Here is a 16,234-nt window from a genome sequence, read left to right as displayed (position 1 = left end):
ACGCTCTCAGTCAGGGAGAATTATTGTCCTTTCTGGGATTAAAGGGGGTTGATTAATCAACTTGCCGCCAGGGATTGGTGGTCTCTCCAAAGGCTGTTAGTATATGAGAGGCTCAGCACTGGTCTCTGTCTCTGTGAATGGCAGATCAGACACTCACCAGTGGTAGTGGCTGGGTCATCCTTGGTGACAGGGAGTCTAGGATGCTGTACTAACGTGTAGCCTGCATCTGTCTACAAGCTGTACTCTGAGCCTATTTCACCACATCATTATATTGAGGACAGGAACTAGGTGGCATTTACTGGCCAGGCAATTCTGTTCACTTGGTAATTTAGTGCCTCTTCTATGGTGAATGCTCTTTTGAGACCATTAACAAATGATGCAAAGATTCTCACATTTGGTGCCCCCGACCACACAGTCATCCACATTCCTCCTCTCCAGACCTGCATATCTTCAGTCTTGTAACCATGCTTCTCCAAAGCCCCTGACCAATCGGCAAAGCGCTTCAGTTCATATACATCGTTTCCTCTTCGTTTTGCTCTCCTCACAGCATAGATGCCCGGGTGGACTGCTTGAAGCTCTGTCTATTCAGAGGATTTTTCTTCACCATTCTTCAGCTCCACTCCTGAGTGCTACTCCAGCACAGCAGCGGCCCACTCTCCGAGTGCCCCATCCTACTGTGCCAATCCATCTATGAACTGAACCTAAGCCTTTTACTATAAGTTGAGCACAGGGAACGTCCACCCTGTGGACCACTCCCAGTGAATGCCACAGGTGTGAGCTGAGAAGACGGTGTTTGGACCAGCCCTTAGAAAGAATGAGTATCTTTCAATTGCAATGATTAATAATAAACATGTTTCCTATAAAAAAATTTTTGAGTGGTAGATGACATGAAACTTACATGTGCCTCTGGACTTTCTCCACCTCAATACCAGATGTACCTTCGCCATTTTACAAAGGATTCCTGCTGGCCTATCTGATGTTAAGACTTGGTGGGTCTGACCATGCCCAACTCGGGATGGAAAGTTTTGGCTTCACGATCATTTGGGGTCACATTGTTGGACTCTGTCTTTACCAGGACCCAGAAGCACATCAGGGAGCCCCTTTTCAAATAAGTAGAAATGTCCTCTGCTCTAGATAGTGTGTGCTTGCTGCAGAATCTTAGGAATCTCTAACCTCCTTCTAAGACTTGTTAAAGGCTCCAAAAGATATCTTTATCAGTGACAAAGACTTCTGGCATACTGAAGATCTTCTGAGTCATATGTCCTAAATTTCAGGGCTGCTTCTAATGCATCCTAGACCCGCTACAGATTGCTTTTTGAATCTGGACTCTATTCAAAACCAGCAACATCCCACATCATGTGGGTCAGAACAGTTTTCTCAAACGTGGAAGATGCTGACTCTAAAATTGAAGAGAACTACCAAGCACCATGCTTCTTCTCAGTGGTAGGAAGCACAAGGCACAACAGCCTGTCCTGTCATGTTCTGGACCACAGAACCACTGAAAACTGCACCAATGTGGCCGGTCCTTGAATTTTTTGTAGGATTTTTCTTCCACCCTCTGGAGCCCATATGCCTTACCAAAGCACCCTGATTATCTACCACTCCTTGCTCATCTGATTAGCATGATGTCATCGAAGCAATGAACCAGTGAGGTTTTCTGTGCATTGTCCAAATGGTCCGGTTTCCTTGGGACAGAAAGCAGAGAAATTGATGTAGCCCTAAGGCAAGACCATGAATGAATGTATCCTGTTGTCCATTCTTAAATGGATGCAAAGTATCTCTGATCCTATTTTCCAACAAATATCAGGAAGGATTTGCCAGATCAATAGCTGGTATACCAGAATCTGTCCATCTGGTTTAATAGATTCCACATCTGGCCCAACAACTGCAGCTGGGATTTAAACTTGGTGACGTTTGCATTAGGTCACCGTCATCCGTGCTGACCCAACTATTTTTGTAGGGACTAGAGTGGCAAAGGAGAGGATATGATGAGGATCACTATTCCTGCATTCTCTGTATCTGAGGATGACAGGGGTCGTCATTCCCCTCATGATTTTAGGGGATACTAATTAGCTTTTTCGGCTACAATAACTCTTCCTCTAAAATTCAAGAGACAAGTGTGAGTTCCAAATACTAGCAGGTGCTTCGTTCCTATCATACATTCAGGAATCCAGGAAGTAACCACTAGGTGAGTCTGTGCACTTTGTGGACCCACTGTGAGATGGACCTAAACTAGGACTCCATTTACCACCTAATCTCAATGTGCCCCTACTCTAACCCAGGTCCAGGAAGGCAGGAAACAACTCAACTCGGTCTTGTCTCCAATAGTCTCCCAAAGAGGTGAGTGTGCCACTTTCCTCAGCATACGATTACCCAAGTAAATGCTTTAAGGGAAGGACTAGGCAAATCATTACTTTATTCAGATACCATGATGTTTCGGGATCCTTTAAGGAAACGTGGCCTCCCTGTCAGCTGATATTTTTTTAAGTCTAAGGGCATTTCAAGTCCAGAAACAGAGAAAGGGGCTCTGACTTTCCATTGTGGCGACTGACCTCAGCCTTCTTTTCACTTATTGTTGAGGTCCTTTGATTTTATATATTGAATAACATCTATCTCTCTTGTCCTAGGACCAACATCCTCTATTAAACATCTTTATAGACCTCTGTGGATGAAGGCCATTCCAACTCTGCTCCCTTCTGGTCATTACATTCACCTGGCTTTGGAGAGTTAAATGTTGTCAGCTGGCATCACTTTGGCTCCTAGGGACCCCTATTCTAGAACAACATCTCCTCCCATCAGCCCTGGCCCAAGAAGATAACCTCCACTGAGCTTCTCAGCCATGTCTGTGCTCCCCTAACCAGCACATTCCTTATTATCTTGGTAAACAGGGTCTCCTACAGGGCCCCTCAAGAAACAGCATCAGCTGGTGGTTTCCCTGTCTTAGCAAATCTCAGCAAGAGGGCCCATCTCTCCAGGCCTTTTGGTCCCCTTCCTTCATAGTCTCTACTTCAGTTATCATGACCCAACACTTTTCCTGAGCAAAGTCATCCAGGCAAGTCTTTGCTTTTGGGCCCTCAGCAGTGTTTTCACTCCTATATAACAGGAGAGTGTCTTCATATTGGCAAACACTCCCTTTTCCAGTCTTACACTGATCCACCTTGACCCTGCACCCTCAAGAACTCTTCCACAGGTGCACCGAGAAACATGAAAAGACATAAAAGCAAAAAGACCAGAGGCAACCCAACTGTCCCTGAATGGGGGAATAGATAATGAAATGACAGTCTTTTCTTTTTCTTTTTTTTTTAAAGACAGTATTTTCTTATAATGAACTGCTTACCCATTACCAAGACCAATAAGGAAAATGAACGGGGGCGCCTGGGTGGCTCAGTCGGTTAGGTGTCCGACTTCGGCCCAGGTCACGATCTCGCGGTCCGTGAATTCGAGCCCCGCGTCGGGCTCTGGGCTGATGGCTCGGAGCCCGGAGCCTGCTTCCGATTCTGTGTCTCCCTCTCTCTCTGCCCCTCCCCCGTTCATGCTCTGTCTCTCTCTGTCTCAAAAAAAAAATAAATAAACATTAAAAAAAAAAAAAAAAAAGAAAATGAACGAAGTGCAGATACGTCAGTATGAATGAATCCTCAAAGCTTTAAAAGCAAATCGCTGAAGAATACATACAGTATGACCTTGTTTTTATAAAGTTCAAAATCAAGCAAAAGAAACAATGCTTACAGTTTGACGTAAACATGATGAAATCTAGAAGGAAGCAAGGAAATTCAGGAAGATAGCGCTGGTAGAGGGAAGGACTTGGGGTCAGAGAGGAGCCTCATTAATAATATCAACCTCATTAGGGGCGCCTGGGTGGCTCAATAGGTTGAGCATCCGACTTCGGTTCGGGTCATGATCTCGCGGTTTGTGAGTTCGAGTCCCGCATCGGGCTCTGTGCTGATGGCTCAGAGCCTGCAGGCTGCTTCGAATTCTGTGTCTCCCCTTCTCTCTGTCCCGCCCCCGCTCATACTCTGCCTCTCTCTGTCTCTCAAAAATAATTAAATGTTAAAAAAATATTTAAATAATATCAACCTCATTAATAACATGTGTATTAGATTTTTTCTACATATATATTAGTTCATAATTTTGAAATAAAAAATAAGACTTATTAGACACAATCCTTTGCCTCAAGCTGCTCACAGTCTCGGAAGAGAAGTCAGACTTATAAAAACAAACCCTAATACAAAATATAGAAGAAAATTGCATCAGGGAAAAAAAGTAACTAATTATAACTGGGAAGATCAGGAGAAACTGGCGGCATTTGAGGTAAGCTTTGAGTACATTTCTAAGGAGTAGAGGGAGAGAAGAAAGTTCTCTCCGAGGTATGAGCATATGAGGATAACCTGCAGAGAATGCTGGGAAATGAGGGACATGGTCCACGTTTCCATCTATTTGCTATTCCACCTTCACCCCTTAGAATAACTTCTACAATCCCCAGGGTGTACTCATTTTCTCCAGTGAAACAGAAAAAGCACAACTTTGAGCACAGAGAAAGGTGGTTTGAATTACCTTCCCACCATTCACCAACTCTTGGACGCTCCCCCGTTCTCCTGTGCAAAATGGAGACATCATAGTTACCGAAGAGTTATCTCGAGGGATGAAAAACGTAAGGAAAGGTTGGCTCCTATTCTCAAGACACATTTCTGTCAGCGGCTTGATTTCTATCATTAGCTGGATTTTATCTTTCAATTCTATGCAGAACAGACATTGTTTCCCTGACCTCAGAGAGAAGGTGGCCTCAAAGCCCACCCAGCCATGACGTATAGCACCGGAGGAGAGTTTATTTGACCTCCCTGAGCCTCGGTCTCCTTCCTTGAAAAGCAGGAGGAAAACTGAACCAGGGGTAGATAAATCAATTTCATCCCACTCAGGGGTAGATAAAGCGATCACGTCTCACTTGCCATCGGTAGGCGGTGGCTCTCTGGTCTGAGCGAGGAAGGCTTCTGAATCTGCCTTTAGCTTCTGTGAAAGAGAAAGTGGCGGCCAATTCACATCTGATCAACGGGCCTTGAGCAAGAAGGACAGCAAGTCTGCCCTCCTTCTAAATTGCTGTGGAGTCAGACGCAAAGTGAAACCGCTAGTCGGCTGGCCAGACAGTCCGAGTGATAAAGGTTATGATGAATTCCCTGCTGCCCCGGCATTTCTCGAATCTAAGTAAACAAGTCAATTTATGGTGTAGGCTGATTTCATCCCCAAAATGAGTGTCACAAAAAAGCTGAGTGTACTTTTAGGAAACGGCCCCTTTTTAGAGAGTTCCTATCTAAGGTGATGTCATGCCGAGGCTTCCAGATGAAGAGGAATCTTTTCTGGAGGAAACTTCTGACCTTTAACCAGGGGTATTCGATAGCCGATCCTCATTTCAACCGGGGCCTCTGGGTTCCAGCTTTGATAATCAATGCCCATAACAGTTCGATGTGAAACTCTGATTTGGTATATGAGTCACCATAGGCCAGTGTGGGGCAGGGGAATACCCTGTCCACTAGAAAGAAAAGTCACTGCGGCACGGGGGGGAGGCGGGTGTGGGGTGAGTCAGACCACAGCTACTCTTGAGAACCTTCATGCTGATAATTCACCCACTTATCTCAAGGAACCGAGGGGCTTTTTCCTTTAAAACAAAACAAAACAAGAAAAGTTGCCAACACCCCAACTGGGATTTCAGAAGCTAATTTCCAAATTGCTCCATTCCACATTACTTTGAGGGAATCTTTGGTTTCTTGGTATTAACATCTTGTTACGGGACAGTTTTAAGTGCTATGGAATCAGAGGGAATAAGAACACAAACTGCCTGTACTGATCCCTCAGCTTTGGCCGTTTTGAATCCATGGACGGTCTGGCTTTATCTCTTCCCCCACCTGCTGCCCACCCCATCCTCTGGGTTCTTTCAAAGTAAATCCAGCATATATCATTTTATCGGTAAATTCAGTGGGGTTTTTATACTTGTGCTTCACAAGTTGAAAAAGCCCTACCAAAACTTATCCCCCATCTGTTACCACACCCTCTTACAGACCTGGCTGCAACCTGTCCCAGGTCACAGGGATAGTAAGTGACAGAGCCAGAGGTTAAACCCGGGAAGCTCCAGCTCAGACCAGCAGATAAATTATTTAAACTCAGAGCCCTCATCTAATTACAAGCGACTCTTTAATAAAAAATACTGAGGGGCGCCTGGGTGGCTCAGTCGGTCGAGCTTCTGACGACGGCTCGTGTCATGATCTCGCAGTTCATGAGTTCAAGCCCCGCGTGGGGCTCTGTGCCGACAGCTCGGAGCCCTGAACCTCCTTCAGATTCTGTGTCTCCCTCTCTCTCTACCCCTGCTCCGCTCTCTCTCTCTCTCTCAAAAATAAATAAAACATTTAAAAAAATAAATAGTGAATGTGGAGAGTAGCTGCTAGCTTGCATAATACAGTCAACCAATATTTCTAAGCACCTACTATGTTCACAATAAACACTTATACATAAATAGTGTTTTGCAATGTACAAAGCCATTTATTTTTTTAATGTTTATTTTTGAGAGAGAGAGAGACAGAGAGACAGAGAGGATGCATGAGCGGGGGAGGGGCAGAGAGAGAGGGAGACACAGGATCTGAAGCAGGCTCTAGGCTCTGAGCTGTCAGCACAGAATCCAATCCGGGGCTCGAACTCATGACCCATGAGATCATGACCTGAGCCAAAGCTGGACGCTTAACCGACTAAGCCATCCCGGCGCCCCCGTTAAAAGCCCTTCAAACTTCCAGATGGCCCCTGAGAACTATTACAGTGTGTATCTTATGAGGTAATAAAGTTCTGAACAGCCAGCTCAAGCTCTCTAAGTTTTGCTGGTAAGCGGTCTCAAACTCTGACTTCAAGGGCAACTCCCCTTCCAATATATAGGTCATGTGTTGCTGTCAGCAAAAGTAAAGCCTGGAAAAGCAAAAAGCATTGTACAAATGTAAGTGACGTGCCTCCTTCGCTACCAACAACGATCTACTGAACAGAATAGTGAACAGTGAGCAGTGTTCCCCAAAGGAGGGCAAACAGAGTATCAACTCCTGAACTCACTACAAATTATTTGTGAGTATCTATCTGAAGGCCTCATCTTGTGGCTGACTACACCAGCAATCAGACTGTGGTAACACGCTGAAGTCTGAAAAGACGAGATGTGCTCTAGCGAAAATGAGAGCCCCCACAGGAAATTCTGCATTACTGAAAACCACTCATCTCCAGCGTGGCTCTGCCCCCCACCCCCCAAGCCCCACGGCCTGGTCCCTCCCCTGGGAGGAATGGGTTGATTGGGAAGTTAGACATTACACCAAGCCACACGGACAAAGCCTGTCTGAGAAGCAGCCTCAAGAGGGAAGAAAAAAATGCATTAGATAAAGGAAACTCAAGAGGCCACAGGGAAAAAAAAAAAAAATACAAGCACTGAAATGGCATTTCCTGTAGTTTCAGGGAAACATGCACTGTCGTCATTCTGTGAAACCTCATCCACTATTCTGCTTGCGGGCAGGGAATACGAGGAGAAGCCTGCCGGTGTTTCCTGCCTCCTCCACTCCCGCGAGCTCACAAAACCACCCATCAGAATCTTCTACCATGAGGCCTCTTGACCCAAACATTCAAGCTACTCTTTCAACAGAGTGCTCTTTCTGCACACCAAAAAACAATGCGTGCGTTAATTGTTCAGTGGACCCAAAGGAAAAAAATGTTTGCTTCACTGATGTACTTGAGACGTGTTGCCTTGAATTACTTTTGCATGGAATACTTAAAATATATTTCCAAACGGTCAAACGTCAACCATGCGCACATTTTCAAGCAATTTAGGGTTTAGTATGTTCTAGTGAACGAATTCCTATCTTGCAGATTTAACCAAAAAGAGCCCTTTGAAAAGTCTTAGTTATTTTTTCAAATAAGAGCTAAATAGTCAGTCCACTTGGTAAGTATCTTTGGCTGTGATTTTTAATTTTTTTTTTATTTTGACCTAATTTTCCCCCAGATACAAGCCAGAAAAATCTGCTTACATGAAGATAGTTTTAAGGTGACAGTAAAATTACCAATTCCAATGAGGCAGATAGGACATCGTGTCTCCTATGAGAAGGGTCTAAGTTATGGTATGTATCTTCCAGGAAGAGACCATGAGGTGGACGGGGTGATCAAAGCAAAAGACATTGCCGGAAAGTCTACACTGATAATGAATCTTGTTTATGAGTGGCATGACCTTGTTTGCATCATTGATTTTTGCTTCCAGTCCTTAGTGGTCATTTCCTGCTGGTTTCTTAAAATGAAATGACCAAACCATCCCAACCTCATTCCTGCCCCCCAAAAACTAACAGCCTCAATTCAGTTTTGTGGTTACTGTTATCCCATAGGTTCTAATTAGACATTTTTTCCCCCCTCACCTGAGCTTAGCAAACTTGCTCATTCCTGAGCTGTGGAACCAGCTGGGGACCTCTTGCCTCATGGATACATGAAGGACCAATAAATATTTAATGAGTATTTGGAGTTTAGGCTCTATCCTGAAGTTGATTTTTTTTTTTTTTATGGTGGAAAAAAAATGTATATTTAGATTTAGCCAGCTGGACTCCATCTCAATGAAGCCAATTTTGTTGGCGGAATCCAAAGTGTCATAGTCGGGACTCAGCCGAACGTATGCCTTCTTCTCTCCGTTGGGCCCGACCCGGGTGTTGACCTTGGCCACGTCAATGTCATAGAGCTTCTGCACAGCCTATCTGATCAGGTGTTTGCTGGCCTTGGCATTGGCAATGGATACAAGTGTGTTGTTGTCTTCTATTTTCTTCAGGGCTGACTCGGTGGTCACAGAGAACTCGACGATGGCACAGGCAACTTGTTTCTCTGGAGGCACTCTTTTAAGGATATTTGGGCTGCCTTTGGAGACGCCATCAGAATGGCCATCAGAATGGCCATCAGAATGTAGGTGATAGGCTGCTCTTCCTTTTTTGTGACTGTGGATGCCTTTCAGCACCACTTTCTTGGCCTTCAAAGCCTTTGCTTTGGCTTCAGCTTTGGGAGGGGTAGGGGCTTCCTTCTTTGCCTTCGGCGTCATCTTTGCGAAAGGTATCCTGAAGTTTAAACGCTGCTGACCACAAATTTATTTTTTAAATGCACTCTTCAGTAACAATCTAGATCTTGTTTGTTTTGAAGAACAGAGCTCTAGTGACTAAACAAAAATACATATACCAGATGCGCTTCTCTGTTCCAAAGGAACCAGAATGAATTTTCCAACCACATCTCCTTAAATCTCCAAACAAGGGAATGAGTGGATGACCTGGTATCTTCATTTTCCATGTAAGAGTCTGATGATCCAAGTTGGCTCAGAGAGTTCAGTCAATTTCTGAAGCCACATCTATCCCTTTATAAAACCTGGCTCTTAACCAAAATGTAGATGGCTACACACTTACACTGAGTTTGTGTACTTTATGCATTTGGGTAACTTAACATCATGCACATAGAATCTGATACTGACATTGGTCCCATATACACTTACAAATAAAAACAAGAACAGACAGCATACGATGAAGTATGGAACTTTTGCTTTTTCACAGCCATTAAGAAGGATTCCAGGCTGCGGATTAAACTGTCACGAAGAATTATCTGCTGAATTACCTGTGTGTTCAGCAACGCTTATCATGAGGAGTAATCATTCAGTGGCAGAGCACAGATAGTAAATATAGCACATTCTACTTACTATAATTCAGTAGTTCTCCACCTTCCACCAAATGCCTCCTTTACTGTTACGAAGTGAACCTGATAGAAAATAAAACCTACACGCATTAAAAAAAAAAAAAAAATTAATGTAGAGGGGCGCCTGGGTGGCTCAGTCGGTTGAGCGCCCGACTTCAGCTCCAGTCATGACCTCATAGCTCGTGAGGTCGAGCCCCCCTGTCGGGCTCTGTGCTGACAGATAGGAGCCTGGAACATGCTTTGGATTTTGTGTCTCCCTCTCTCTCTGCCCCTAAGAGACTGTCCCTCCTTTCCCTGGTGCAAGGTTTATTCTCTGGACAGAGTAGAACAGAGGGCATCTGGGCTGGGGGAGACCAAGCATAATTTAAGGTGATGCTTAGGTTTCAAGAAAAGAAGGATTAAGTGAAGACATACTGAAAGTTGAGACCCTGAGCACCCTCCACACTCGGCTCCCAGAGGCTGACAGCCAGACTTAAATCACCCACCAGCAGACCAGACAATGCAGAATCCACTTCAAAAGGAAAGATCTAGAGACACAAATACTGATACTAATAGTGACTTTTTCCCGATGAAACAGCATGTCCAGATCATGCTAAAGTGCACCCCACAGGTAGAAATCAGGCCCCTATGTCCAGCACCATTAATCAGCTCTGAGCTCTGGATTGTTAACTATGAATGGATAGCCAAGGAGCAGCAGACATTTGGAGAAACCTTTGCATAGGAAGAAGAAAAGTCAAAGCAAAATTAATCAACAATAAAAATGTTGGGGGGGGGGGGAAGTAAGAAAAAAAGAGAAGAAAACTTTAAAAAGAAACGATCATCAATTTCTTGAGAATAAAATAAGACAAGATATTCTTTCCATGAAATAAGAACAATGTTTTCAAAGAGGTTTTCCTGAGAACAACAATGTGCTTTAAAGTTAAAATATCGGGATGCCTGGGTGGCTTAGCCAATTAAGTATCCGACTCTGGATTTCGGCTTAGGTGATGATTTCACGGTTCATGAGATCAAGACCTCCATCAGGCTCTGAGCTGACAGCATGGAGCCTGCTTGGGATTCTCTCTGTCTCTGACTCTGTCTCTCTCTCTCTCTCTGCTCCTCCCCTGCTTACACTCTCTCTCTGTCTGTCTCTCTCTCAAAATAAATAAACATTGAAAAATAAAATTAAGTAAAATTAAAAGATAATCAGAGAAAAAATTTAATCTCTGGAAATTTTTGAAGTTAAAATTGAGGAAATATCCCAGAAATGAAAAAGGAAAAATAGAAGGAAATACACACACACACACACACACACAAATTATAAGATCTAATTAAGAGTCCAGAAAAAGCTAACTGAAAAAAATGAATACGAGAATAACATTAAAGAAATTATGTGTATAAATTTCCTAAATCTGAACATTAGTTTCCAAATTAAGAGTCTAGAACTCCAGAATAATGTGCTAAGGGTCATTGCCCTGAAGTTTCAGAATACTGCAGTCAAGGATCAGGAATCTGAATGACTTTAACATTGTCAAGAAGCACACCAGAAGCTAGAATAAAATAGAACAAAATACTTGCAACACGTTGAATGGAAATTACCTCTTATCTAGGCTTCTGTACTCAGCCAACTATCAATGAAGCACAAGAATGGAATAAAGACATTTTCCAAAATACAGGTTCTTAAAACTTTGCTTCCCGTGCACTGTCTCTCAAGAAGCAATGACGAAAGTACTCTAATGAAATGAAAAAGTCAGTGGGTCAGCAAGCGGCATGGAAGCCTCTTGATGGTGAAAGGAACTCCCAAGATCTCCAGCCTCATGTCATGGCTCCGTGGAGCAGAAGGTTCCAAGTTGAGCAGAGGACCTCGAGATCAACAGTCTGGGATGACAAGGGTGAGCCCCTTAGCAATTCCTTCAGCAGAGCACCTGTTGGAAAAGGGAGCTGTCAGGGACAGCCTCCAGCTACCGTGCCTGGTCATGCTGTCACCAGGCTGTTCCCGGCCAACACCCCAGCACTTCTGTCCAACATGCGATTCCTCCAGTGAGGCTCTCAGCTAGCCATGTGGAGAATTCCTCAGAGCTGTACTGCAGTTGACCCTCTTTCTTCCCCCTTCCCGTATCAGCCCCACATCCTGGTCCGAAGGCTCTCCCTGCCTCTCCTGCTTTCACCCTATATCTTTCCACAGGACTTTCCCCCCCAAATTCTCTCACCCTTCAGATATCATTTTCATGTCTACTTCCTGGAGGACCCAAACCAACCCAAATCCAGAACACAGGTTAGAAACTCCTGGAAAAGAGCCTTCAAGAAGACACAATTGGGGCGCCGGGGCGACTCTGTTAGTTAAGCGCCTGACTCTTGATTTAGGCTCAGGTCATGATCTCAGGGTCCTGAGTTGGAGGCCCGAGTTGGACTCTGCACTGGGTATGGAGCCTGCTTAGGATTCTCTCTCTCCCTCTCTCCCCCACCCGGCTCACTGTCTCTCACGCTCACTCTCTCTCTCTCTCTCAAAAAAAGAGATCAAAGTATTAGAATACTCAATATATTTTATTTCAGTGAACAACGTTAATACAAACAGAGATCTGGGAATAATCAATGATAAGTACATCGACGATGAGCCTCTTTCCCACCCGACAAAAAGCAGTAGTTACCTCCACTGAGTAAAAGCCTAGTTGGCTGCATGACACAGCTCAGAACAGAATAAGAATGTAAGCACCACACAGTAATCTACCTGAAGTTACAACTTACGTTGGAAAAACAGAGCGACAGGAAATTTCCAAAAATGCGGTAGGGATTAGTTGTGAAAGAGAACTAAATCTTCAGCTTGAATATTAAGAAATCAATAGCTAATGCCTACGACAGGAAAATGAAGAAGCAACAAGTATGTTACACAATGAAATGAGGTGAACAGTACCAAAAGAATCAGAATTGTTGGAGGTAGTTGCCCCTGGAAAACGGATAATGAAAGGGGGCAGTTTAGGAGACTGGGGTTTTTTTGTTTGTTTGTTTGTTGCATTAAAAAGCATAAAGAACAATTTAACTCTTAAACTCTGCCCAACTATAACTTCCATGAAAAAAATGCATTGCTGGGGCACCTGGGTGGCTCAGTCAGTTGACCATCCGGCTCTTGATTTTGGCTCAGACCATGATCTCATAGCTCATGAGATTGAGCCCTGTGCTAGCCCCACTAACTTGGGGCTCACAGCCTGGGATTCTTGGGATTCTCTCTCTCTCTCTCTCTCTCTCTCTCTCTCTCTCTCTCTCTCCAAAAAAATAAATAAATAAATATTAAAGAAATAATACATTGCAAAACAAAAGAATGCATTGCAGGGAAGCTCAGTGTGAAGTAAGAGGAAGGCCCTAAGCAGACCGTAAAAGAGAGGGAAGGATCAGCCATGACGAGGTGGGTGAGAGAGGCCTGGGATCCAGAACCAACAGCTTATGCTGTGTCCGAAATAGAGCGAACAATAGGTCGGCGTGGCTGGGTGTGGTGAGCAGTGAGGAGAACAGCACACGATGACCCTGGACACACAGGTGGGGACACACAGGGCCTTGTCAGCCACATTATCACAGGACCTTATCTTAGGAGCCACGGGAAGACTTTTGAAAAGATTTCTGTGGGAGGCTGTCTCACATTACTGTTTAAGATCACCAATGAGGGGGGCGCCTGGGTGGGTTCTTGGTTAAGCGTCCGACTTCAGCTCAGGTCATGATCTCATGGTTAGTGGGTTTAAGACCACTAAGTCTGGCTCTGTGCTGATAGCTAAGAGCCTGGAGCCTGCCTCAGACTCTGTGTCTCCCTCTCTCTGCCTCTCCCTTACTCGCTCTCTCTCTCTCTCTCAAAAAAAAAAAAAAAAAAAAAAACCTAAACATTAAAAAAAAAAAAATCACTGTCAAGAGTGCTGAGAATGTGTTGGAGGGACATTCCGGGAGGGTGAGGAAGAGGGGGCTGTCCCAAATGATGGCCGGTTGTCTTCTTTGAGGCCCTGGGGGGATTGGCGGTGAATTACTGGTAAAGCACACGAGGCCTATGCTGAGGAGCAGCAGATGTGGGACCAAAGATAAATTCAGTTTTAGTTACGATGGGTTGAAGGTATCTGAATCTAAGTCAAGAGGTCAAGTAAGCAATTGGAATCACAGGTCATGGGCTTAACGAAAGATCTGGCCTACACATGCAGATTTGAAGGTCATCGACCTACAGAGTGGTGGTGATTAAAATCCGTGGGAGAGGGGAAATGCTTAAGGAAGAAAGCTGGGAGTGAAACCCTGAGTGGAGCCCTGTGTTGTGCCGTGATAGAAAGGTTGAGTGCTGGAGGAGCTGCCAAAGGAGACAGAGAAAGAATAACTGGCCGGGAAGAAGGGAACCATTGGAGGGTTCGCTGGAAGCATGGGAAGATCCTCTGGGTCCACCACACACACAATTCAGACATCCAGATGGAACTCTCAGGGCTGGAGTTCAGCCACGGAGAGAGAACAGCCTCAGGAGTAGACAAACATTGAAAAAAAAAATGGCGAGAGGACAGAGTCCCCCACCAGTTGTGTGTCCCAAAAGCGTCATACTGGTCACAAAGGCTGGGGCACAAGAAGAAGGTTCAAATGCTGCAGAAAAATACAAAGAATGAGAGAGAGAGAAAAAAAAAGAGGTTGTGACCAACTAGAAACTCACTCGACTTCTGAGCGTTTCGACACCCAACTTCATAGGTGAAAAACTGTGGTAGCCAACGGGTTTATAAGAAACGGTTTGATGCACAGAAACTAATTTGTGTGTGAGTTCTCTGGCTCTTTGTCATTCATTTGGTCAGAGTGATGCAAATTCTCACATTGCTTTACCCTTGCCACTGACGTGTGTCATTTCTGGAGAGTTCCTCCCACCAGTGGGTGGCCTGGCGTAAGTATTGTCAGAGCCTCCGGTTCTGCCCCCCATGTGCCTTATCACACTCGGTGACTGAGGTCTTTCCAACTGCTGAAACCACTTCCTAAGGCTGAGAAATGACATGTTTTTCTACTCAGGTAAAAACATAAACACAAGCCCTCTTGAAAGGGTAACCGAATAATATTATGCCCCATTGGAATACCTACTTGAAAGGTGTGAAAATAATAAGCTCTTTGTTGAAAAAGTCTGATCAACTGCTGTTTTTTCTACACACTGTCTTAATAAAACAACATCAAAAAACCTGATTGGAAGGTATGATAATATTTTCCTTTAGGAAAAAAAAAATCAGCACAGCTCAGTGCGCACAAACTTCTGCTCTCTGGAAGGACTGTAGGGATATATTCTGCATATTGTCTTGATTGTTGTGTATCATAAATGAAGAGTAAATGCCTCAGGGGAAGGCTGCTTCATACTAACTCGTATGCTAACTCGTAGAAGTAAAAATAGGGTATCAGAAAAATCAGAGAACAGTGGTTTTGACCACATTGGCCACAATTTCTATGGTCGTGTGCTGCAATTCAAAGGAAATGCTTCCTTCTTTTCTTTTTCCTTCCCAAAACAATGCTTGTTAAATAACGCTTTGGGGAAAAAAAAGAAAGCAATATATATTGTTCTCTTCTCATCGATTTCTTGGCTTCTTCATTTGCATTTCATTATTTCCATGGCTTGAAAATGTAGGCTGAGGGAATGGGTGAATCACATCCAAAGTTCAGCTCCCTGGAAAGAACTGTGTGTTTTGATCACAGTTCTTGGTGGCAAACGATGAAAAGTGATTCCGGTAAATTTATGCAAAACTTATTGGAAACATAGCGAATGGCTCTCAGCATCAGAAAACAGCTAGCAGCCAAAGGAGGCCAGGCAGCTGAGCAAACCACAGGGTCAGGCTGCTTAGAATTCTGCCATTGGCCTTTGCTACCAGATCCTGGTCACTTTCCATCTTTGACTGGCCATCCTCCCACCACTCAACCGCATCCTGCCACTCTAGTAATCTCCAACTGCCCTGAGTCTCCGCTTCAACCCCTCAAGATCCCAAGTTTCAGGTAAGAACATCCACTTGTGCTAACCTTGCTAATGAGATCATACCCTGGACTCCAGGAAGAGAGGCTATAGAATATTCTCTTCCATTTTGGATTTTGTAGTTTTGGATTCTAATTGTTCCTCAACACCAGAAAGGGTTTTCCAACGTTGGGCGACCAAAAAATGACGTGATCACCATAACATGTTTCAAAGTTTTCTGACTATGATTCCTAAGAAGAAACACATTTATAGCACACATCAGCACTCACACACACACTCATACCCATGCATATAAATGAAAGTTTCATATGACATTTATCATTCTTTATCAGACCACCACCTTATGACCTTTGGGTGATACACAAAAAACACAGGGGGTGTCATCCACATGAACTAAAATGCAAATGACATTCTTAAAATGTGCAGTGCACAACCTACAAAACCGTACCTAGCTGCCTTATCTACAGTGTACCTTATTGTCTTTTTTTAATTTAAATTTTTGCAAATACGAATCGCAAACCACTAAATGGACCTCATAACTCACGCAATGAACTGAATTGTGTCCCCCACCACCACCACCAGAATTCAGATGTC

At 44.1% G+C, this 16,234-nt stretch overlaps 1 protein-coding gene across 1 annotated transcript; it reads right to left on the bottom strand.

Annotated features, from left to right (window-relative positions):
* Window positions 1–8,737: 8,737 nt before the first annotated feature.
* Window positions 8,738–9,076, bottom strand: LOC131483911 (large ribosomal subunit protein uL23-like). The gene has a single exon (XM_058682265.1). It carries the CDS (start codon window positions 9,074–9,076, stop codon window positions 8,738–8,740), a length of 339 nt encoding a protein of 112 aa, XP_058538248.1.
* Window positions 9,077–16,234: the final 7,158 nt, after the last annotated feature.

The sequence above is a fragment of the Neofelis nebulosa genome, chromosome 8, assembly GCF_028018385.1.
Source record: "Neofelis nebulosa isolate mNeoNeb1 chromosome 8, mNeoNeb1.pri, whole genome shotgun sequence".
In the NCBI taxonomy this organism is placed as follows: domain Eukaryota; kingdom Metazoa; phylum Chordata; class Mammalia; order Carnivora; family Felidae; genus Neofelis; species Neofelis nebulosa.
This window is presented reverse-complemented; position numbering and strand designations above follow the sequence as displayed.

Coding starts and splice junctions, on each gene's coding strand:
- LOC131483911 (XM_058682265.1), bottom strand. CDS start 9,076: ATGACGCCGAAGGCAAAGAAGGAAGCCCCTACCCCTCCCAAAGCTGAA.